The following is a 23056-nucleotide window of genomic DNA, read 5'->3' on the forward strand; positions in this document are numbered from 1 at the left end:
TTGCAGCATACATTACCTGTCAGGTCTTCTGCTCCGCTCCGTCTTCCTCCCCGGGTCCCGCGCACTCTAGCTGAATGGCCTGTCAGCTGTACTCCAGGCGTTACAGTTCTCTCTATTTCACCGAGCGATAATCGGCCGAATCGGGCCGAATTGGGCCGATTCGGCCAATTATTGTTACTGTGGAATAGGGCCCTAAGGGTCCTATTACACAGAGTGATTTTTAACGATTAACGACTAACTATAAACGATCGCAAGCGAGTGTTTATTGTTAACCTGAAAACGTTCACCATATTACACAGAATGATGGTCGTTAGATACGATCGATATTACGATCGTTATTGTGATCAAAAGGAATAAACTATGGGCAATGTGCTATTACACTGAACGATTAGTGAAAAAATGTGGAACTTGAGCGAACGAACGTGGAATTACAGCGCACGATTAGCTAAATCAACGATCAACGACATACAAACGATTTTTCGATTGTTGCCTGCAATTACACAGAACGATTATCGTTTAAATTCGAATGATATAACGATTTTTCGCATGATAATCGTCCTGTGTAATAGGGCCCTTAGAAGGAGGACAAAGGAGTCTGGAGACAACAAAGAATTCTGGAGGAGAGGGAAAAAGGTGTCTGGAGGGAAGAGAAGATTCTGGAGGAGGCAACAGAGGAGTCTGGGGGGATAGAATAATATGTATATAACAGAAGTGTCTGGAGCCGGATAGTGGGGTCAGGGGGTAACATGAGCAGAGATTTGGAGGTGCAAATGTATTTTAAAAAAAAGTTTAATGGTGCGTTCACACCTACAGGATCTGCAGCAGATTTTCTGCAGCAGATTTCATTTAAATAACTGAACACAGCATCAAATCTGCTGCAGATCTGCTGCAGATCCTGTAGGTGTGAACGCACCCTTAAGGGAACCAATCTGCACGATTGTGCTGATATGTTCCCTCCAGCACCATATAGAGCTACTGTGCAGCTCATGGCAAATGCCGGCCGCAGTCAGACTTGTCATTGCTCTCTCCCTATCGGTGCGCAGTGCGGGGATGATTGACAGGGAGAGAGGCCACTAATGTAGCCTGTCAATCATCCCCGCACTGTGCGCTGATAAGGAGAGACGGTGACTAGTCACAGGCGACTTCCCACCCAGATGACTAGTTGACTCTCCTCTCCCTGCCCTCCCAGAATAGTTCTTATTCTGCTTATTTAGGCTATGTCCATGTAGTGTGGACATACCGTAAAGCTACTGCTGCAGCCGATGTCGTGAGCTACACGGTACCTCTATACGGTGCTGGAGGGAACCATATCGGCACAATCGTACTGATTGATCTCCTTTAATAGATTGTGCATTGCCGTAACTGTACCGACTGCAGAGCAAAGGTTACCATGTTGGCTAAACCACAAAGTAAACTGTGTAAAACCAAACCCCTCAAACTTCCTTCCTTTTTTTAATTTTTTTTTTTAATTTCAACCAAGAAATGGTTGCCGGCCACGTGCTAACAATGCATCCCACAAGAAACAAACCTCCTCATGAAAACACTAAAATAAAAAAAAATTACTTGTCACAAACTGTAACTTACATTGTTTCTTTGTCACTTTGTACAAGTTGTAATAAAGCTTAAACAAAAGAAAACAACAGCGTGGAGGAGGCCTGTGCACGTTGCGTCGTGACGTCACCGGGCTGTCCTGGATTCCGCCTGTTTGCAGTGATTCTCTATTGTCATCGGGGTCCTGAGCGTTGTAGGTGTCCGCAGCGGTGCCTGCCCCATTCTCCCCGGTGCTGTCAGGCTGCGGATCGCTCTGTGCTCCGGAGTTACCATGTCTGAGGATACGGAGCGCTCGGATGGCCGCATCGTGAAGATGGAGGTGGACTACAGCGCCACGGTGGACCAGCGGCTGCCGGAGTGCGAAAAGCTGGCTGCGGTGAGAGCCGGGGCTGAGTCACGCCGACCGGGGAGGCGGATGTGCGGTGTAGTGCGGGGCCCTTATATATGTGTGTGTGGTGTCAGGAGGCCAGAGCTGTGATGAGCTTAGAAGGAAACCAGGGAGAGAGGTGAGGGGCCCCCAGACTTACCAGATGTGAGGTAATGTAGGACGGGGCCCCAGCCTCTCAGGAGGGGCGAACACTGGATGTAATGAATGAATAGTTACATTCACTGACAGCAAGCAGAGGTCAGAATGGGGAGAATGTGAGCTGTCCTCCCCCCGCACAGTGTGATCGCTGCCGTTACCCCCGGTCACTGTCCTCCCCCCGCACAGTGTGATCATCACCGTTACCCCCGGTCACTGTCCTCCCCCCATACAGTGTGATCATAACCGTTACCCCCGGTCACTGTCCTCCCCCTGCACAGTGTGATCATCACCGTTACCCCCGGTCACTGCCCTCCCCCCGTACAGTGTGATCGCTGCCGTTACCCCCGGTCACTGCCCTCCCCCCGCACAGTGTGATCGCTGCCGTTACCCCCGGTCACTGTCCTCCCCCGCACAGTGTGATCATCACCGTTACCCCCGGTCACTGCCCTCCCCCCGTACAGTGTGATCGCTGCCGTTACCCCCGGTCACTGCCCTCCCCCCGCACAGTGTGATCGCTGCCGTTACCCCCGGTCACTGCCCTCCCCCTGCACAGTGTGATCATCACCGTTACCCCCGGTCACTGCCCTCCCCCCGTACAGTGTGATCATCACCGTTACCCCCGGTCACTGTCCTCCCCCCCGTACAGTGTGATCATCACCGTTACCCCCGGTCAGTGCCCTGTCCCCGCACAGTGTGATCATCACCGTTACCCCCGGTCACTGTCCTCCCCCTGCACAGTGTGATCATCACCGTTACCCCCCGTCAGTGCCCTCCCCCCGCACAGTGTGATCATCACCGTTACCCCCGGTCACTGCCCTCCCCCCGTACAGTGTGATCGCTGCCGTTACCCCCGGTCACTGCCCTCCCCCCGCACAGTGTGATCGCTGCCGTTACCCCCGGTCACTGCCCTCCCCCTGCACAGTGTGATCATCACCGTTACCCCCGGTCACTGCCCTCCCCCCGCACAGTGTGATCGCTGCCGTTACCCCCGGTCACTGTCCTCCCCCCGGACAGTGTGATCATCACCGTTACCCCCGGTCACTGTCCTCCCCCCCGCACAGTGTGATCATCACCGTTACCCCCGGTCACTGCCCTCCCCCCGCACAGTGTGATCGCTGCCGTTACCCCCGGTCACTGCCCTCCCCCCGCACAGTGTGATCGCTGCCGTTACCCCCGGTCACTGTCCTCCCCCCGCACAGTGTGATCGCTGCCGTTACCCCCGGTCACTGTCCTCCCCCCGCACAGTGTGATCGCTGCCGTTACCCCCGGTCACTGTCCTCCCCCCGCACAGTGTGATCGCTGCCGTTACCCCCGGTCACTGTCCTCCCCCCCGCACAGTGTGATCATCACCGTTACCCCCGGTCACTGTCCTCCCCCCCCCCCCCCCCCCCCCCCCCCCCCCCCGCACAGTGTGATCATCACCGTTACCCCCGGTCACTGCTTTCCCCACGCACAGTGTGATTGCTGCCGTTACCCCCGGTCACTGTCCTCCCCCCGCACAGTGTGATCATCACTGTTACCCCCGGTCACTGTCCTCCCCTTGCACAGTGTGATCATCACCGTTACCCCCGGTCACTGTCCTCCCCCCGCACAGTGTGATCATCGCCGTTACCCCTGGTCACTGTCCTCCCCCCGCACAGTGTGATCGCTGCCGTTACCCCCGGTCACTGTCCTCCCCCCGTACAGTGTGATCATCACCGTTACCCCCGGTCACTGCCCTCCCCCCGCACAGTGTGATTGCTGCAGTTACCCCCGGTCACTGTCCTCCCCCCGCATAGTGTGATCACCACCGTTACCCCCTGATCGCTGCCGTTACCCCCGGTCACTGTCCTCCCCCTGCGCAGTGTAATCGCTGCCATTACCCCCGGTCACTGTCCTTCCACCGCACAGTGTGATCATCACTATTACCCCCGGTCACTGTCCTCCCCCTGCACAGTGTGATCATCACTATTACCCCCGGTCACTGTCCTCCCCCTGCACAGTGTGATCATCACTATTACCCCCGGTCACTGTCCTCCCCCCGCACAGTGTGATCGCTGCCGTTACCCCCGGTCACTGTCCTCCCCCCGTACAGTGTGATCATCACCGTTACCCCCGGTCACTGTCCTCCCCCCGTACAGTGTGATCATCACCGTTACCCCCGGTCACTGTCCTCCCCCCGTACAGTGTGATCATCACCGTTACCCCTGGTCACTGTCCTCCCCCTGCACAGTGTGATCATCACCGTTACCCCCGGTCACTGCCCTCCCCCCCTTACAGTGTGATCATCACCGTTACCCCCGGTCACTGCCCTCCCCCCGCACAGTGTGATCATCACCGTTACCCCTGGTCACTGTCCTCCCCCTGCACAGTGTGATCGCTGCCGTTACCCCCGGTCACTGCCCTCCCCCCGCACAGTGTGATCATCACCATTACCCCCTGATCGCTGCCGTTACCCCCGGTCACTGTCCTCCCCCTGCACAGTGTGATCGCTGCCGTTCCCCCCCGGTCACTGCCCTCCCCCCGCACAGTGTGATCGCTGCAGTTACCCCCGGTCACTGTCCTCCCCCCGCACAGTGTGATCACCACCGTTACCCCCTGATCGCTGCCGTTACCCCCGGTCACTGTCCTCCCCCTGCGCAGTGTAATCGCTGCCATTACCCCCGGTCACTGTCCTTCCACCACACAGTGTGATCATCACTATTACCCCCGGGCACTGTCCTCCCCCTGCACAGTGTGATCATCACTATTACCCCCGGTCACTGTCCTTCCACCGCACAGTGTGATCATCACTATTACCCCCGGTCACTGTCCTCCCCCTGCACAGTGTGATCATCACTATTACCCCCGGTCACTGTCCTCCTTACCCCCCTTCCCCGCACAGTGTAGTCGCTGTCGTAACCTACAGTCACTGCCCTCCCCCCGCACAGTGTGATCGCTGCCGTTACCCCCGATCACTGTCCTACCCCCGCACAGTGTGATCGCTGCCGTTACCCCTGGTCACTGTCCTCCCCCCGCACAGTGTGATCGCTGCCGTTACCCCCTGGTCACTGTCCTCCCCCTTACAGTATGATTGCTGCCGTACTTCTGGTCACATTCCTCCCCCCACACCGTGTGATTGACGCCGTTACCCCCGGTCACATTCCTCCCCCTGCACCATGTTATCACCCATCTCCTCATCCTCCTCTCTGATGTTTTTTTGCAGTTTTATTGATATAATTTACTTTTTTTCAGGAGGGAAAACTGCAGGAAGTGATCGAGACGTTGCTGTCCCTGGAGAAACAGACCCGAACGGTGCGTCTGTGGAGGGCCCCATATACTACCTGGGGGAGGGGCCTGATATACCGCCTGAGGGATTGCGATATACTACTTGAGTGGAAGGGGCCTGATTTATTATTAGTGGCCGCCCATGGGATACTGATAGACATCTGGCTCCACAATGCTACAATGTAGCCATGGATCTGGGGTTCACCTATGCTACTCGTATGCTGGTCCTTTTAGTCTACCATCAGGTGCTCAGTATCGTTGCTGTGTCCTACAGGCATCTGACATGGTGTCCACATCTCGGATCCTGGTGGCGGTGGTGAAGATGTGCTACGAGGCCAAGGAGTGGGACCTGCTAAACGAGAACATCATGCTGCTGTCCAAGAGGCGGAGTCAGCTCAAACAGGTGACTGGGGACCAGATTTAAAGTTTTGTGTCATGTGACCAGTCCCAGCTTATTCCGGGGTCGTTCTCTCTGGTTGCTGGGGTCACCGTACATAGCAATGACCTCTCTCTCGTCGCAGGCGGTGGCTAAGATGGTGCAGCAGTGCTGTAAATACGTGGAGGAGATCACCGACCTACCCATCAAGCTGCGGCTGATCGACACGCTGCGGACCGTGACCGAGGGCAAGGTGAGGCAGCGGGCTAACATATAGCCCCTTTCATGCTTTATCCTGCAGCTCTGCTCTAATACGTAGGTTGATTTACATGGGATTGTATCTTTTTGTTGTCAGATCTATGTGGAGATAGAGAGGGCTCGTCTGACTAAGACGCTGGCTGCCATCAAGGAGCAGAGCGATGATGTGACAGAAGCAGCTTCCATCCTGCAGGAACTTCAGGTATGGCCAGACCCCAGGACTAAAGGGACCCTCCACCTGTGGGGTGATCTCAGGGTGACTGGATGATTGTCCCCATGACTATAGCGCCCCCTCTCTTTAATCTGCCGTGTGCCGTTTAGGTGGAGACTTACGGATCGATGGAGAAGAAGGAGAAGGTGGAGTTCATCCTGGAGCAGATGCGGCTGTGCCTGGCAGTGAAGGATTATATCCGAACCCAGATCATCAGCAAGAAGATCAACACCAAGTTCTTCCAGGATGAGAATACAGAGGTAAAGATGTCGTGAAGGAGCCACCTCTAAATACTGGCCTGTACACCGTAGTCCTCCCCTCTATATGCTATACACTAGAGCCCTCCCTCTATACACTATACAATGTCTGCATACAGCTTGCTGACTTTTTCCAGTAACCATTCAGGCTGTAATGTGGAGTGGATTTCCTGTGTATCTGGGGGGATTGGATTTGGCGCTCCTGTTTCTGGACCCCCGCTTGCCCATGATTGCGGAGGTGCAATGTTAACCCTTTCTTCACTTTCTTCCTGCAGCAGCTGAAGCTAAAATACTACAACCTGATGATCCAGGTGGACCAGCACGAGGGCTCCTACCTGTCCATATGTAAGCACTACCGAGCCATCTACGATACCCCCTGCATCCAGGCCGAGAGCGAGAAGTGGCAGCAGGTGAGTCCTGAGCTCCAACCCCTCAGGAACCCCCCCCCCCCCCCCCCCCCCCCTCCTATGGCAGCCTCCTCTTGATCATGGCGACTTCTCCCCTCAGGCTCTGAAGAGCGTCGTTCTCTATGTTATCCTGTCCCCGTATGACAACGAGCAGTCCGACCTGGTGCACAGGATCAGCTCGGACAAGAAGCTGGAGGACATCCCCAAGTACAAGTAAGGGAGGGACCTGAAGACCCATGTAACACCACAGATAAAACAGGGATAAATCTGAGCACATATAATGTAGTAGATGTGACCTGTAGTCCTATGTAACACACAGGGATCTCCTGAAGCTCTTCACCACAATGGAGCTGATGCGGTGGAGCGCCCTGGTGGAGGAGTATGGGAAGGAGCTGCGGGAAGGCTCCTTGGACAGCGTAGCCACCGACGTCTTCAGCTACACAGAACAGGGGGAGAAGCACTGGAAGGACCTGAAGAACAGAGTGGTAGAGCATGTACGTACTGCAGATATGGGTTCAGAGTTGGGGGGAGGCTCCTGTTAGTGGTCAGTGGGGGTCATTTAGTGTCTCTCATGTATTTACAGAATATAAGGATCATGGCGAAATATTACACGCGGATCACAATGAAGAGAATGGCACAGCTCCTGGATCTCTCTGTTGATGTAAGTAATCTGTACTTGATATGTTCTGTATAGTCATCCCGTCCCCTGCCATGCTGGATCCTGATTGGCTGTATCCTCAGAGGAAGCAGGGATCCCCCCCCCATTCTTCCCCCAATATAGCGTCAGATCTCTGCCTATCCTCTGCAGAATATCCCTCTTTCTGCTGTCTGTACGTGTTATAGTCCAGCGCCCCTGCAGTCTGTATGTGTTAAAAACCTGGCACCCTGGAGCCTCCTAGTCTCTGCCGCTCTACCTCACTTCCTTCTCTCTTTTCCCAAGAATCAAAGGAACTCCTCTCTTCTTTTGTCATCAATAAAGCCATTACCCTGTATGTGTTATAGGCCTGCGCCTCCTAGTCTGTAGTGCCCCATGCAGTCTGTCTGTATGTGTTATAGGCCTGTGTCCCTTGCTCCCTAGCACCTCTGATGTCTGTATATGTTATAGGCCTGTATCCCTTGGTCTCTGGCAGTCCCTGCAGTCTGTACGTGTTGTGCTCCTACTCCCCTGCTTTCTGGCTCCCCCTGCAGTCTGTAGGTGCTATGCGTCTACTCCCCTGACGTCTGTACATGTCATAGGTCTGCACCCCATGCTGCTTATCCTGACTTCCTTCTCTCTCTTCCTAGGAGTCGGAGGAATTCCTCTCCACTTTAGTCGTCAATAAAACCATCTACGCCAAGGTGGACCGCCTGGCCGGAATTATCAACTTCCAGAGGCCCAAGGACCCCAATGACCTCCTGAACGACTGGTCGCAGAAGCTGAACTCTCTGATGGCGCTGGTGAACAAGACAACGCACCTGATCGCCAAGGAGGAGATGATCCACAACCTGCAGTGAGGGAGCACTGCGCTGTATTATAGGATTTTTTTCTTTTTTTATGTATTGGGTTTTGCTTTTTGTTTTGTTTAAACTTAATAATAAAATCCCGGTGGACGATGACAAGGCTCACTTCCTGACTCTGCGCCGGTGACTTCATGTCACATGACCTGCGACAACCCTTTCCCCACAATGTAGGGGTTCTATCTGTATATCGTGATGTGTTGTCACATGATGTTATTACCTGACCTATAGGATGTAACATCACTGGTTATAATAGTGCAGGGCGGGGGGTAGTGGTGGTGATCAGGAACTTGAACCTTGCCCAGATTGCATACCAGGACCTTAGGCTTCTTGTGTTTCCTGTGGAGTACCCCTTTAACAGCTTTTCTTTTCCCCTCACAGCCAAAGGAGGCTACTTTGGGCATGATTTATCCTGCAGCTTAATGACCCCCTCCCCCCCACAACAGGACCTGAACCCCTCTCTTTGGGCAGTAGAGGTGTTAGTTTGCCCACATTACATCACTGTGTACATTCTGTGCCGCCTGTTGCCCTGTACACTGCATGTGGTGCTGACTGGCTACTGTTAATACCATCAGACATAGAGGGCAGTAGAGATTAGCAGCAGACCAGAGGGTCTTCCTTAGGGCCCTATTCCACCGTACGATTATCGTTTACATTATCGTTAAATCATTCGAATCTAAACGATAATCATTTGGTTGAAATGCAGTTAACGATTAACGACCGAACGAGAAATCGTTGATCGCTTTATAAGACCTGGACCTATTTTTATCTTTGCTTGTTCGCAAATCGTTCGCATTGAATAAGACATCGTTCGCAATAGATACGAACGCAATAGCGAAGAAAAAACGATCGCAATTACGATCATAAGTAACGATTATCGTTCCATGGAAATGAGTGAACGTCTTCAGATCTTTCGCAATAGCGGTCGTTTGAGATCGTTAATCGTTAACGATTATGCAAACGATAATCGTCCGGTGGAATAGGGCCCTTAGTCTTTCTATCTATCCCTCAGTCTGTGTGTCTTTCTTTCTATACCTGTCTTTTCCTCCCTCTCTTTTTCTCTCTCTGTCTTTGTCTTTTTCTCCATATACCTCAGTCTCTTTTCTTTCTCCTCTGTCTGTCTCTTCCTCTCTCTCGCTCAATCTGTGTCTCTCTTTCTGTACCTCAGTCTGTCTTTTCCTCCCTCTCTATTCCTTGGTCTGTCTCTTACCTCCTCCCACCTTTCCTGATTGGGACTGTATTGACAGCCACATGGATGTATCAGTACAGTCCCACAAAGATTTCGTTACTTTTTGTTCTCCTGGCATCATATTGATACATGATGTCGGGAGGTGTATTCCACTGCACAGCTTCATGTTCCATAGGGTCTGTGTATCAAGGAGCGTGCGAATGACTTCGAGTTCTCTCTCCTATTTTAGATGTACAGGTTAGAGTCCATTAAACCAGATATTCAATATGAGATTATATAGGCCATTAGACTGGGTATTCTAGGTGTATAGATTACGGAGTCCATTCTACTGGTTAGTCTAGATGTTTGGAGTACTGAGATTATTAGACTGATTATTCTAGATTTGTGGATTATTACATCTAGCGAGTCTAGATATTCTACCTGTGTGGATTACAGGGATCATAAAACTGGCAATTCTAGATAAATTACAGAGGCCATGTGGTAGGCTGCCTAATCTAGATGTATGGATTATGGAGGCCATTAGGCTACATACATAGACAAATCTCCACAGCGGGACTGGCATTAGGAGTGGGACTGCCAGGATGGGGTAAGTATGGGGGGGGGGGCTGTATCCAGGGGTAGAGTGGGTTCTAGGGGCTGGCTACTATATGAGACTACAGGGGAGGGCTGGCAACTATATGAGACTACTGGGGAGGGCTGGCTACTATATGAGACTACAGAGGAGTGCTGGCAACTATATGAGACTACAGAGGAGTGCTGGCAACTATATGAGACTACAGAGGAGTGCTGGCAACTATATGAGACTACTGGGGAGGGCTGGCTACTATATGAGACTACTGGGGAGGGCTGGCTACTATATGAGACTACTGGGGAGGGATGGCTACTATATCAGACTACAGGGGAGGGCTGGCTACTATATGAGACTACTGGGGAGTGCTGGCTACTATAGCAGACTACAGCGGAGTGCTGGCTACTATATGAGACTACTGGGGAGGGCTGGCTACTATATGAGACTGCTGGGGAGAGACGGCTACCATATGAGACTACAGGGGAGGGCTGGCTACTATATGAGACTACTGGGGAGGGCTGGCTATTATATGAGACTACTGGGGAGGGCTGGCTACTATATGAGACTACAGGGGAGGGCTGGCAACTATATGAGACTACTGGGGAGGGCTGGCTACTATATGAGACTACAGCGGAGTGCTGGCAACTATATGAGACTACTGGGGAGGGCTGGCTATTATTTGAGACTGCTGGGGAGAGACGGCTACCATATGAGACTACAGGGGAGGGCTGGCTACTATATGAGACTACTGGGGAGGGCTGGCTACTATATGAGACTACAGCGGAGTGCTGGCAACTATATGAGACTACTGGGGAGGGCTGGCTATTATTTGAGACTGCTGGGGAGAGACGGCTACCATATGAGACTACAGGGGAGGGCTGGCTACTATATGAGACTACTGGGGAGGGCTGGCTACTATATCAGACTACAGGGGAGGGCTGGCTACTATATGAGACTACTGGGGAGAGACGGCTACTATATGAGACCACTGGGGAGAGCTGGCTACTATGTAAGAGACTCGGGGAAGGCTGGCTACTATATGAGACTACATGGGAGAGACGGCTACTATATGAGACTACTGGGGAGGGCTGGCTACTATATGAGACTACTGGGGAGAGACGGCTACTATATGAGACCACTGGGGAGAGCTGGCTACTATGTAAGAGACTCGGGGAAGGCTGGCTACTATATGAGACTACATGGGAGAGACGGCTACTATATGAGACTACTGGGGAGAGCTGGCTACTATATGAGACTACAGGGGAGAGTTGGCTACTATATGAGACTACAGGGGAGGGATGCCTACTATAGGAGACTATGGGGAGGGCTGGCTACCATATGAGACTACAGGGGAGGGCTGGCTACTATTTGAGACTATGGGGGAGGGCTGGGTACTATATGAGACTATGGGAGAGGGCTGGCTACTATATGAGACTACGGGGGAGGGCTGGCTACTATATGAGACTACTGTGGAGAGCCGCTACCCTATGAGACTACAAGGGAGAGCTGGCTACTATATAAGACTATTGAGGAGGGCTGGGTACTATATGAGACTACAGGTGAGGGCTGGCTACTACATGGGGCAATATTGGGGGGTTGACTATTACATGGGGCACAATTATGGGATTACCTTCTGCTTGGGGGAAATAATGGGTGTGTGCAGTTGGGGGTCTTGTAAATAGATGGGTAGGGGACATTATAAAAGTGCTGTAATTTATCATGTCCTTTATCATAGTGCACAGCGCTGGGAGAGACACACCACTGCTCTTTAATAATTATCAAGGTTGGTTTGTTGTTTTTTTAATTTTGGCCCACTGTGTATTTGAGTTTGACAACCCTGTTCTAGATGTATGGATTATGGAGACCATTAGATTGACTATTCTAGATGTATAGAGAAGAGATCTTTTTAGGGACACTATTCTAAAAGGATGGATTACAGAGATCATTAGACTGTCTATTCTAGAGGTATGGATTACAGAGGCCAATAGATCAGCTATTCTAGATATATGGATTGCAAGGATCATTAGACCTGCTATTGTAGATGTATGGATTACAGAGGCAATTAGACCTGCTATTCTAGATGTATGTATTATGTATGGATTACATAGGTCATTAGACTGGATATTCTAGATGTACAGATTATGAAGGCCCTTACACTGGATATTCTAGATGCATAGATTACGGAGGCCATACAACTGGTTATTCTAAATGTATGGATTACAGAGGCCATTGGACCAGCTATTTTAGATGTATGGATTATGGAGACCATTAGATTGACTATTCTAGATGTACAGATTAGAGATCTTTTTAGAAACACTATTCTAAAAGGGTGGATATTCTAGATCTATGGATTATGGAGGCCATTACACTGGATATTCTAGATGCATGGATTACGGAGGCCATACAACTGGTTATTCTAGATGTACAGATTAAGGAGGCAATGAGACTGACCATTCTAGATGTATGGATTATTGAGGGCATTGGGCCAGTTATACTAGATGTATGGATTCCAGAGGCAATTAGATGGAGACCATTACACTGGCTTTTCTAGATGTATGGATTATGGAGGCCATTAGACCAACTATTCTAGATGTATGGATTATAGAGGCCATTAGATTGGCTGTTTTAGATATATGGATTACGTAGGCAATTAGACCAGCTGTTCTAGATGTATGGATTACAGAGACCATTACACAGTTTGTTTGGTTTTTTTTTTTCTAGATGTTTGGAGGCTGTTAGACTAGCCATTCTAGATGTATGTATTATGGGGGCCATTAGAACAACTATTCTAGATTAATGGATGACAAAACATTAGACTAGGTATTGTAGATGTATGCCTTGCTCTTCTAGATATTTAAATTACAGAGGCCATTAGCCTGGCAATTCTAAATGTATGGAATACAGACACCATTAGAAAGATTTTTCTAGATCATGGATGTCAAACCCAAATACACAGTGGGCCAAAATTTAAAAACTGGATAAAGTTGTCGGCCAACCTTAAAATCCTGGAAGTGTCAGAGCAGCGCGTAGCCCTTCAAGTAATGTCCCACTTAGTAGCCAGCTCCCGCAATAGTGCCCCATATAGTAGTCAGCCCCCCCAATAGTGACCCATATAGTAGTCAGCCCTCCTATTAGTGCTCCATATAATAGTCATTCCTTGTAATAGTGTCTCACATAGTATCCAGTCCTCCTAATAGTATCCCGCATAGTATCCAGCCCTACTAGTTGTGCACCACATAGCAGCCAGCCCTCACAATTGTATCTCACATAGTAGCCAACCCTAATAGTGCACCACATAGTAGCCAGCTCCCACAATAGTATCCCCTATAGTTGTTATTCAGTGCCCCCACCGGGAGACTGGGCTGGACTTACCTATCCTGGCTCCGCACTGCAACTTCCCCAGCTGCAGGAGGCGCCTGGCAGAGGATATGTTTGATGATGTCACCACGCTGCCTGTGCTGAGATGCCAATTACTCCTAGGATGTAGGCTTGAAACTGCCTGTGGCCTAGAAGATTATGAGTGATCCGAGTGGCCATCGGGACCGTTGAGTTGGGGGGGCCAACTCTAGAAAATCAACTGATTTTCTCAGCAGGCAAAAATAATGGCACTGCGGGTCAGAGTTTGACATGCCTGTCCCAGATGTATGGATTATGGAGGGAATTTAAGACAGTATTCCTGAGGTATGGATTACGGACCAGCTATTCTAGGTGTATGGATTACAAGGATCATTACACCTCCTGTTCTAGATGTTTAAATAACAGAGACTATTAGACCTGTTATTCTAGATGTATTGAATATGGAGACCATTAGACTCGTTCTTCTAAATGTATGGATTAGAGAACATTAGACCCGCTATTCTAGATGTATGAAATATGGAGACTATTAGGCGCTGTGATTGGATGCTATAGGCTACAAAAACTGTGATTGTTTTAGACAGTTTTTTTTTTTTTATTTCCCCCATTCGCCTCAACTATCAAAACTGTCTAAATAAAAAAAACACTCTTGTTGCCCATAACAACCTCTCATTCTCATTCTCTTCTTCTCTGTTGGTCTTTTCTATCCACAATTTTTCTTTAGGTCTCTTTCTCCCTCAGTCCATTCCTCTTTTTCAATCTCTTTATCTCTCTCAGTCTCTTCCTCCCTCAGTCTCCTTCTTTCTCTGTCAGACTATTCCTCTTTTTCTCAGTCTCCTTCTCTCCCTCAATCTCTTCCTCTATCTCAGTCTTTTTCTCTCTGTTGGACTCTTTCTGTATCTGTTGGTCTCATGCTCCCTCAGTCTCTTCCTCTCTCAGTCTCTTCCTTCCCTCAGTCGGTCTCTTCTTCTCTCTGCTTGTCTTCTTTCCTCCTTGTCTTTCTTAGGGCACTATTACACCAAACGATTACACTGGACTATATTTGAAAAAATAAAAATTTCTGCTGACCTAAATATTTTTGCTGATTTTACCCGAACGAAAGGTGCCGATTCCATATTTGAAGGCAAAAAATATGTGCCAAATTTTTTCACAAATGAGAAATGTTTGATTAACCGAGCCAATTTAAATTTTTGTGCTTTCATTGTGTCCTCCTTGTGTTTAAAAGGCCATAGCACTTGCATTTTTCTACACACAGACCCACATGAGCCCTTTTTTTTGCAACATCAATTATACTTTGCAATGACCAGACCTAATTTTTCCATAAAATATGCTGCAAAACCAGAAAAAAAAATTATTTGTGCAGTGAAATAAAAAAAAAAATTGCAATTCTTTTTAGAGGGGTTTTGTCCTTACGCTGTTTGCCCTATGGTATAACTGACATGTTATCTATGTTCCTCAAGTCAGTACGATTACAATAATATGCAACTTGTATAACTTTTAATTTATTTGATGGATTTTGAAAAATGTAAACTTTCTAAAAACACTAAAAGTTCTTCAAATTGCTCTATTCTGATCCCTACTGCGCTTTTTTTTTTTGGTCTATGGTGTAAATTTTTGCGCCATGATCTGTTCTTTCTATCAGTACCTTGCCTGCATATATGTAGCTTTTTGATCACTTTTTATTACAATTTTTCTGGATTTGATGTGACCAAAAATGCGCAATTTTGCACTTTGGCAGGTGTTTGCGCTTACACTGTTCATGTAAGATTAAGAATGTGAAAATGTAACCGTTCGGGCGTTTACACGCATTGTGATACTAAATATATTTGTTTATTTTTCTTTTTATAAAATTGGAAAAGAGGGGTGATTTAAACTTTTGCTAGGGCATGGGATTTTTTATTAATAACAAAATTAGTGCTGTGTTACACGGAGCGATTTTTAACGATTAACGATCGCGAACGAGATGGTTTATTGTTAACCCGAAATCGTTCACCATATTACACAGAACGATGGTCATTAATGTGATTATTTATTCCTTCTGATCCCAGCAAAACAATGTGCAATTACACTGAACGATTAGTGAAAAAAATGCAGAACGATTAACAATAATTTTAGGTTCAGATCTAAATCAGCGATCAACGACACACAAACGATTTTTCAATCGTTGCCTGCAATTACACAGGACGATTATTGTTTAAATTCGAACGATATAACGATTTTTCGCACAAGAATCGTCCCATGTAATAGGGCCCTTACTCTGGGCTGAGATGAAGGGATCTCCCCTCCACAATTCTTTGTTTTAAAGTGACTGTACCACCAGGCCCAGGCTGAAGCACTGGAGGCGGCCGACCCACCCTTAGTGGGAGGAAACCCCCGCCCCTCTATGATAGGGTTCCATTGATTCTAATGGAGTCACATCATGGAGGTGCTGGAGTTTCTTCCCACTAAGCATGGGTCGGCCCGCCTCCAGTGCTTCAGCCTGGGCCTGGTGGGACAGTCACTTTAAAGTGACACTGTCACCACCTTTTTGCATTCTGACATCTCTACACAGGTGTAAAGGGTAAATTTAGCGGTTTTCATAACTTATTTTATATCATACGTCATGGTGCTTGTTCAAGTAAAAAGTCATCTTTTATCAACTGCAAATTGTGTCAAGTGGGCGGGGCCTCGCGGCATTAGCGCCACTTAGCCCCGCCCACAACGCCACAGCTGGCCCCACCCCCTCGCCGGCCATTGGAACATGCTGGCCGAAAGGTCAAGACCCCACCCCCTTTACGCCGACTAACCAATGGGCGTCAAGGGGGCGGGGCCAATGGTGCCGTTGTGGGCAGGCTAGGTGTCGCTAATGTCGCAAGGCCACGCCCACTTAATACAATCTGCAGTTGATAAAAGGACACTTTTTACTTGAACAAGCACCATGACGTATGATATGAAATAAGGTATGAAAAACGCTAAATTTACCCTTTACACCTGTGTAGAGATGTCAGAATGCACAAAGGGGGGGGACAGTGTCACTTTAAGGCCCTGGAATAGTTCTGATCAGGGTTGTCACGCTTTAAACACCAGCAGTAGTCTGCCATCATGTTTGTGTTCCATCTGCTCTGATATCTGTGCTCTATGGTCTTGATGTCTTGGTGAAAGCATTCTCCTTGTTCTTCACTCATAACTCCCAGATTTGAAGGGAAGTAGTCCAGGTGGCTATATAGAAAATGCTATTCGACACTCACGTTTGTCGCGAGTCTTCGAAAAGCAATGAATTTAGGCCGAACAAGCTTTCTCTTCTATGGTTTTCATGATATTAAGGAATTTTTTTTCTTTGGTTAGTTTTATTTGCAGGCCATGAAATATGGCAGCTTTTAAGTATTCTTGGGAAAGAGCAGGAAATTTGGTACAGATGTACTTGAAGCACTCGCCATCTCGATCCAAAGCCCTAACCAACTGCTTCATGAGTCCCAATTTTATGTGTAGCGGAGGAAGCAACATTTTTTGAGGATTAATAAGAGGTTCATTCATGATATTGTTTTATCCAATCTTCTTGAATGTCTTTCTAGCAGGCCATTCTTTCCTTGTATAATGTCTCTCTCTCTCTCTCTATATCTTTATATAGCCACAAAATGCCGACGTCAGCAGTTTTAAACTACTTATCCAGTATTCTTACATATAGGTATACCTACTGCATATTCAGCATATATTTCTGCACTATTATCTTTTTCACACTCAGCATTTCAAAATAATATATTATATATCATGTTACGTTATATCTGCAAGAGTTTATGAGCACATCACTCTCTTGAATGGGCCACCTGGAGGCTCGCTTCCTCTTCTTTATCGTGCCATGTAAGGCACCGTGCACACGGAGCAAAAGTGGCGGAATGCCGCCAGCCTCCCTGTCATAAGGACAGTCTATGGGAGGCTTGAGCGCCTCCTCCCTCCGCGCTGAAGAATGAACATGTTAGTCTGTTCCTCCATCAGTCTCTTGCTCCTTCCTTTTCTTGCTTTCTCTTGGTCTCTTCCTCTCTTTGTCGGTCGATTCCACTTTCGCTCAATCTCTTCCTCTTTTTCTTTCTGTTGGTCTATTTCTGTCTCTGTTGGTCTCATGCTCTCTCAGTCTCTTCCTCTATCTTTTCCAAGTCGTTTTCTTCTCTCAGCTTGTCTTCTTACCTTAGTGTGTATACCACTGTATCTTCCTCTCTATGTCCCTCAATGCCTTCATTTCTCTGTTGATCTTTTCCTCTTTCTCAGTCTCTTCTTCTCTTTTGATCTCATCCTATCTCTCTTGGCCTCTTCCTCTCTCAGTCTTTTACTCTTTCTCATTCTCTTACTCCCTCGGTCGCTTCCTTTCTCCCAATCTCTTCCTCCCTCAGTCTATTCCTCTCTTTCAATCTTTACCTCTGCCTGTCTCTTCCTCTCTACCTTGGTTCCTTCCTCTCTTGGTCTCTTCCTCTCCCTCAATCTATTCCTCTTTGTTGGTCTATTTCTGTCTCTGTGGGTCTCATGCTCCCTCTCTCTTCCTCTTTCTCATTGTCCCTTCCTCTCTATCTCTCAGTTTCTTCCTCTCCTGTTGGTTTCTTCCTCCCTCAGCCAGTCTCTGATTCTGTCTGCTGGTCCTTTCCTCTTTTCAGAATCTTCTTCAATCAGTCTCTTCTTCTTACTTAGTCTCTTCCTCCATCTCTTTCTCTCTCTATGTTGGTCTACTCCTCTCTATGTCATTGTCTTCCTCTCCCTCAGTCACTTCCTCTCTCAGTCACTTCCTCTCTCTCCTTCGGTTTCTTGCTCCTAGTGTCTTCATCTTTCTCAGTCGCATTCTTTCTCTCTGTTGTCCTCTTACTCCCTCAGTCTCTTCCTCTCTCTCCATTTTTCTGCTTTCTCTCTGTCAGTCTCTTCCTTTCTCTTCCTCCTTCTGTCTCCCGCTCTTTCTCAGTCTCTTCCTTTGTCTGTCGATTTCTTCCTGTGAGAGTTTCTTCCTCTGTCAGTCTCTGCCTCTCTCAATCTCTTTCTCCTTCAGTCTCTTTCTCAGTCTCTTAGGAGCCTATTCCACAAGAGCGATAATCGGCCGAGAAATAGATCAGCCAATGATCGTGTCATCGGCTGATCGTCTATTTAGGCCCAGACCTTAAACCATAGGTCCCCCACCGCGCATCGCTACGGCGGAATAGCGGTGCGCGACGGGAGACCGACGATTAGAGAAGCAGCATACATTACCTGGCAGGACTTCTCCTCCGCTCCGTCTTCCTCCCCGGGTCCCTCGGCGCAGCATCAGCAGCTCCGGAGCGGCCTGACTGAGCTGTCAGACCACTCAGCCAATCACAGGCCAGGACCGCAGCGCCCAGTGATTGGCTGAGCGGTTCGACAGCTCAGACAGGCCGCACCGGAGTTGATGCTGTGGAGCGGGACCCAGGGAGGAAGATGGAGGAGAAGTCCTGCCAGGTAATGTAGGGTGCAAGGGCTGCCAAGGACATCGATAACGATGTCCCTGCAGCCTTCGCTCAACGATCATCGGGCCGTGGAATAGGCCCAGTAAACGAGTGCCTATCTAGCAGATTGGCGCTTGTTTACATCGTTGATCGGGCCCTGCTCGGCCCGTGGAATAGGACCATTACTCTTCGCTGGAATAGGAACCTTTTCTTCGCTTTCTCTCTGTTGGTCTTTTTCTCCATTAGCCAGTCTCCTCTTCTCTCTGCTGGTCTTTTCCTCTCGCTTTCAGAATCTTCTTCCCTCAGTCTCTTCCTGTCCCCCTGTTGGTCTATTCCGCTCTATGTCGGTGTCTTCCTCTCCCTCAGTCACTTACTCTTTCTCTGTTTCTTGCTCCCTCATCGTCTTAATCTCTCTCTGTCGGTTTCTTCCTCCCTCAGTTTGTTCCTCTTTCTCAGTCTTGTCCTCTCCCACTTTTTTCTTTTCTCTGTTGGTCTCTTCCTCTCCCTCAGTCTCTTTCTCTGTTGGTCTCTTCCTCTCCCTCAGTCTCTTCCTCTTTCTGTCGGTCTCTTCCTCTGTCAGTCTTTTCTTCTCTTTGTGAGTCTCTTCCACTCTGTCTGTCCCTTCCTCTCTGTCAGTCTCTTCCTCCTTTTGCTGGTCTCCTCTTCTCCCTGCTGGTCTTTTCCTCTCTCTCAGAATCTTCTTTCCTCCGTTTCTTCTTCTCTCTCAGTCTCTTTTTCTCTATGTTGGTCTCTTCTTTTCTTCCTTCAGTCTCTTCTCTCTCAGCCTCTTCCTCTGTCTTTTCGTCTCTCACTCTGTCAGTCTATTCCTCTCTATGTCAGTCTCTTCCTCTCTCAGTGTTTTCCTCTCTATGTTAGTCTCTTCCTCTCCTTCAGTTAATTCCTCTCTCTTGGTCTCTTGCTCCCTCAGTCTCTTCATCTCTGTCTGTCAGTTTCTTTCTCTCTGTCAGTCTCTTCCTCGCGCTCTCTGATATTCCTCTCTCTGTCAGCCTCTTCCTTTCTCTTCCTCCCTCAGTCTCCTCCTCTCTTTTAGTCTTTTCCTTTCTCTGTCAATTTCTTCCCCTCTCTATGTCGGTCTTTTTCTCCCTAAGTCTCTTCCTTGCTCTCTGTCAGTCTCTTCCTTTCTTTGTCGATTTCTTACTCTAAGTTTTTTTCTCTCTCAGTTTCTTCTCTCTGTGTCGGTCTCTTCTTCTGCCTCGGTCTCTACCTTTCTCACTTACTTCTTTGCTCTGTGCATCTCTTCTTCCTCAATCTCTTCCTCTCTGTTGGACACTTCCTCTCTGTCGGTCTCTTGCTCTCTACTCCTCTTCTGTCAGTCTCTCCCTCTGTCACTCCCCCCTCAATCTCTTCTTCTCTGTTTCAGTCTTTTTCTTCCTCATTTTCCTCTTCTCTCCATCCTTTCCTTTTTCTTTTTTTCCTCTTCCTCCCTTAGTTTCTCCCTCTCCCTCACTTCCTCTCTGTGTCAATCTCTTCCTTCCTCAGTCTCTTTCTCTCTGTTTTGGTCTCTTCTTCCCTCAGTCTTTTCCGCTCTCTCAGTCTCTTCCTCTCCCTGTTGGTCTCTTCCTCTATCTGTCCTTCTCTCCCTCTGTTTCAGTCTCTTCCGCTCTCTTAGACAGTTTCTTCCTCTATCTGTCCCTCTATCCACTGATTCGTCCTCCTTCTCTCTTTCAGTCTCTTCCTCAGTATTATTTTTTCTCTGTTGGTCTCTTTCTCCCTCAGTCCCTTCCGCTCTCTCAGTCTCTTCCTCTCCCTGTTGGTCTCTTCCTCTATCTGTCCTTCTCTCCCTCTGTTTCAGTCTCTTCCGCTCTCTTAGACAGTTTCTTCCTCTATCTGTCCCTCTATCCACTGATTCGTCCTCCTTCTCTCTTTCAGTCTCTTCCTCCCGCTGTTGGTCTCTTCCTTACTTTATTAGTCTCTTTCCTCCTCTCTTCCTCTTTATGTTGTTCTCTTCCGTCTCTTTTTTCTTTTGGTCTCTTCCTCCCTCAGTCTCTTTTTTTTTCTCTCTTTCAGTCTCTTCCTTTGTCAGTCTCTTTCTCGATCTGTCATTCTCTCCCTCTCAGTCTCTTCCTCTCTCTAAGGGATTTGTCCTCTCTCTGTTGATCTCCTTCTCTCTATCTCTTCCCTCTGTTGGTCTCTTCCTCACATTATTAGTCTCTCTCTCTTTCTCTTTATGTTGGTCTCTTCCTCTCTGTGTCAGTCTCTTCCTTTCCTTTGGTCTCTTTTTTTTGGTCTCTTCCTCTCTCAGTCTCTTTTTTCTCTCTTTCAGTCTCTTCCTTTGTCAGTCTTTTTCTCGATCTGTTCTTCTCTCCCTCTCAGTCTCTTCCTCTCTCTGCAGGATTTTTCCTCTCTCTGTTGATCTTCTCTCTATCTCTTCTTCCCTGTTGGTCTCTTCCTCACTTTATTAGTCTTTCTCGCTCTTCCTCTCAGTGTCAGTCTCTTCTTTCCTCTTTTGGTCTCTTCCTCCCATACACTCGTCCTCTCTCTTTCCCTCCCTTTCCTCTCCTCTCTCGTTCTGCCTCTTCCTCTCTCTCTGTCGGTCTCTTCCTCTCTGTCTCTTCTTCTCTGTGTCGGTCTCTTCCTCCCTCTCGTGGAGTCTCGTACATTTCCCGTCCTGCTTTGCGGCTCTTGACAAGTCGGATCCAAGATGGCGTAGAAAGTAATGACAGGTAAGTCCTGACCCCCCCGCCGTCCCCGGCTCTGAGCCCCCCCGGCCCCGGCACCTCCCCGGGCCCCGCTCCCTCTTCCGCCCACCCCCGGGGCCGGAACGAAGCGGCCAGCGCGCAGGAGGCAGCGGGGAGGCCTGTGGACCGCGGCCCGGCCGTCTGTTTACATTCCCGGCCTGCAGGACTAGGAGAGCGCCCGGCGCCGGGGAGGGAGCAGGCCGCGGAGCGGAGGAAGGGAGCGCGGTAATACCGGGGACCGGGGATGGTTACAATAGGGCGGTATAGGGGAGGGGGCGAATATATAAAGAGGGGTGTTATACTGAGGGCTGCAGACGGGACGCGGGGTCTGAGAGGCGGGGGGTGAATACTAATACACCGTGTTATAAGGGGGTGAATACTAATACAGTGCAGTATAAGGGAGTGAATACTAATACAGGGGGTCGAATACTAATACACCGTGTTATAAGGGGGTGAATACTTATATATTGCAGTCTAAGGGGGTGAAAGGTAATACACCGTGTTATAAGGGGGTGAATACTAATACATTGCAGTATAAGGGGGTGAAAACTTATACATTACAGTCTAGGGGGGTGAATGCTAATACATTGCAGTATAAGGGGGGTGAATGCTAATACATTGCAGTATAAGGGGGGTGAATACTAATACAGTGCAGTATAAGGGGGTGAATGCTAATACATTGCAGTCTAAGGGGGTGAAAGGTAATACACCGTGTTATAGGGGTGAATACTTATACATTGCAGTATAAGGGGGTGAATACTTATACATTGCAGTATAAGGGGGTGAATACTTATACATTGCAGTATAAGGGGGTGAATACTTATACATTGCAGTCTAGGGGGTGAAATGTAATGCACTGTGTCATAAGGGGGTGAATACTTATACATTGCAGTATAAGGGGGGTGAATGCTAATACATTGCAGTATAAGGGGGGTGAATACTAATACAGTGCAGTCTAAAGGGGGTGAATACTAATAAATTGCAGTATAAGGGGGTGAATGCTAATACATTGCAGTATAAGGGGGTGAATGCTAATACATTGCAGTATAAGGGGGTGAATGCTAATACTGTGTTGTAAGGGGTTGAATACTAGGACAGGGTGTTATAAGGAGGTGAATACTAATACAGTGCAGTATAAGGGGGTGAATACTAGGACAGGGTGTTATAAGGAGGTGAATACTAATACAGTGCAGTATAAGAGGGTGAATACTAGGACAGGGTGTTATAAGGAGGTGAATACTAATACAGTGCAGTATAAGAGGGTGAATACTTGGACAGGGTGTTATAAGGGGGTAAATACTAATACAGGGCATTACAAGGGGCTGAATACTAGGACAACATGTTATAAGGGGGGGGGGGTGAATACTAATACAGGGTGTTATACGGGCATGGAGAGAAACCTGCACGTGGTACATGAGGCAATATGGTTTGATCAAATTATATACCAACATCCTGGCGTTGGTTTCTAATGTAGCTGAGAGGCATTAGTGTCAGCCATAGGTG

The 23056-nt window shown here is 48.5% G+C and overlaps 2 protein-coding genes across 2 annotated transcripts in view; both read left to right on the top strand.

The window, feature by feature from the left end:
- Positions 1–1716: 1716 nt before the first annotated feature.
- Positions 1717–8431, top strand: PSMD12 (proteasome 26S subunit, non-ATPase 12). The gene is made up of 11 exons (XM_069951553.1): positions 1717–1927; positions 5291–5350; positions 5598–5726; positions 5845–5952; positions 6055–6159; positions 6279–6428; positions 6701–6835; positions 6933–7045; positions 7152–7326; positions 7416–7493; positions 8117–8431. The coding sequence occupies exons 1-11, from the start codon at positions 1823–1825 to the stop codon at positions 8324–8326; spliced, it is 1368 nt and encodes a 455-aa protein (XP_069807654.1). The 5' UTR covers positions 1717–1822; the 3' UTR covers positions 8327–8431.
- Positions 8432–21458: 13027 nt separating this feature from the next.
- The window catches only part of HELZ (helicase with zinc finger), a 36011-nt gene continuing 34413 nt past the window's right edge, over positions 21459–23056 (top strand). The window contains exon 1 of the mRNA XM_069951896.1: positions 21459–21538. The gene's annotated coding sequence lies outside the window, so the exon portion shown is untranslated. The remainder of the gene's footprint in view (positions 21539–23056) is intronic.

Source organism: Dendropsophus ebraccatus, chromosome 14 (genome assembly GCF_027789765.1).
Source record: "Dendropsophus ebraccatus isolate aDenEbr1 chromosome 14, aDenEbr1.pat, whole genome shotgun sequence".
Lineage (NCBI taxonomy): Eukaryota > Metazoa > Chordata > Amphibia > Anura > Hylidae > Dendropsophus > Dendropsophus ebraccatus.

What these genes read in the sequence shown, in the direction of transcription:
- PSMD12 (XM_069951553.1), top strand. Translation starts at nt 1,823, where the DNA reads ATGTCTGAGGATACGGAGCGCTCGGATGGCCGCATCGTGAAGATGGAG. An exon ending in TCCAGGATGAGAATACAGAG is followed by an intron (nt 6,429 to 6,700) that starts GTAAAGATGTCG and finishes TTCTTCCTGCAG; the next exon opens with CAGCTGAAGCTAAAATACTA. An exon ending in TCCTGGATCTCTCTGTTGAT is followed by an intron (nt 7,494 to 8,116) that starts GTAAGTAATCTG and finishes CTCTCTTCCTAG; the next exon opens with GAGTCGGAGGAATTCCTCTC.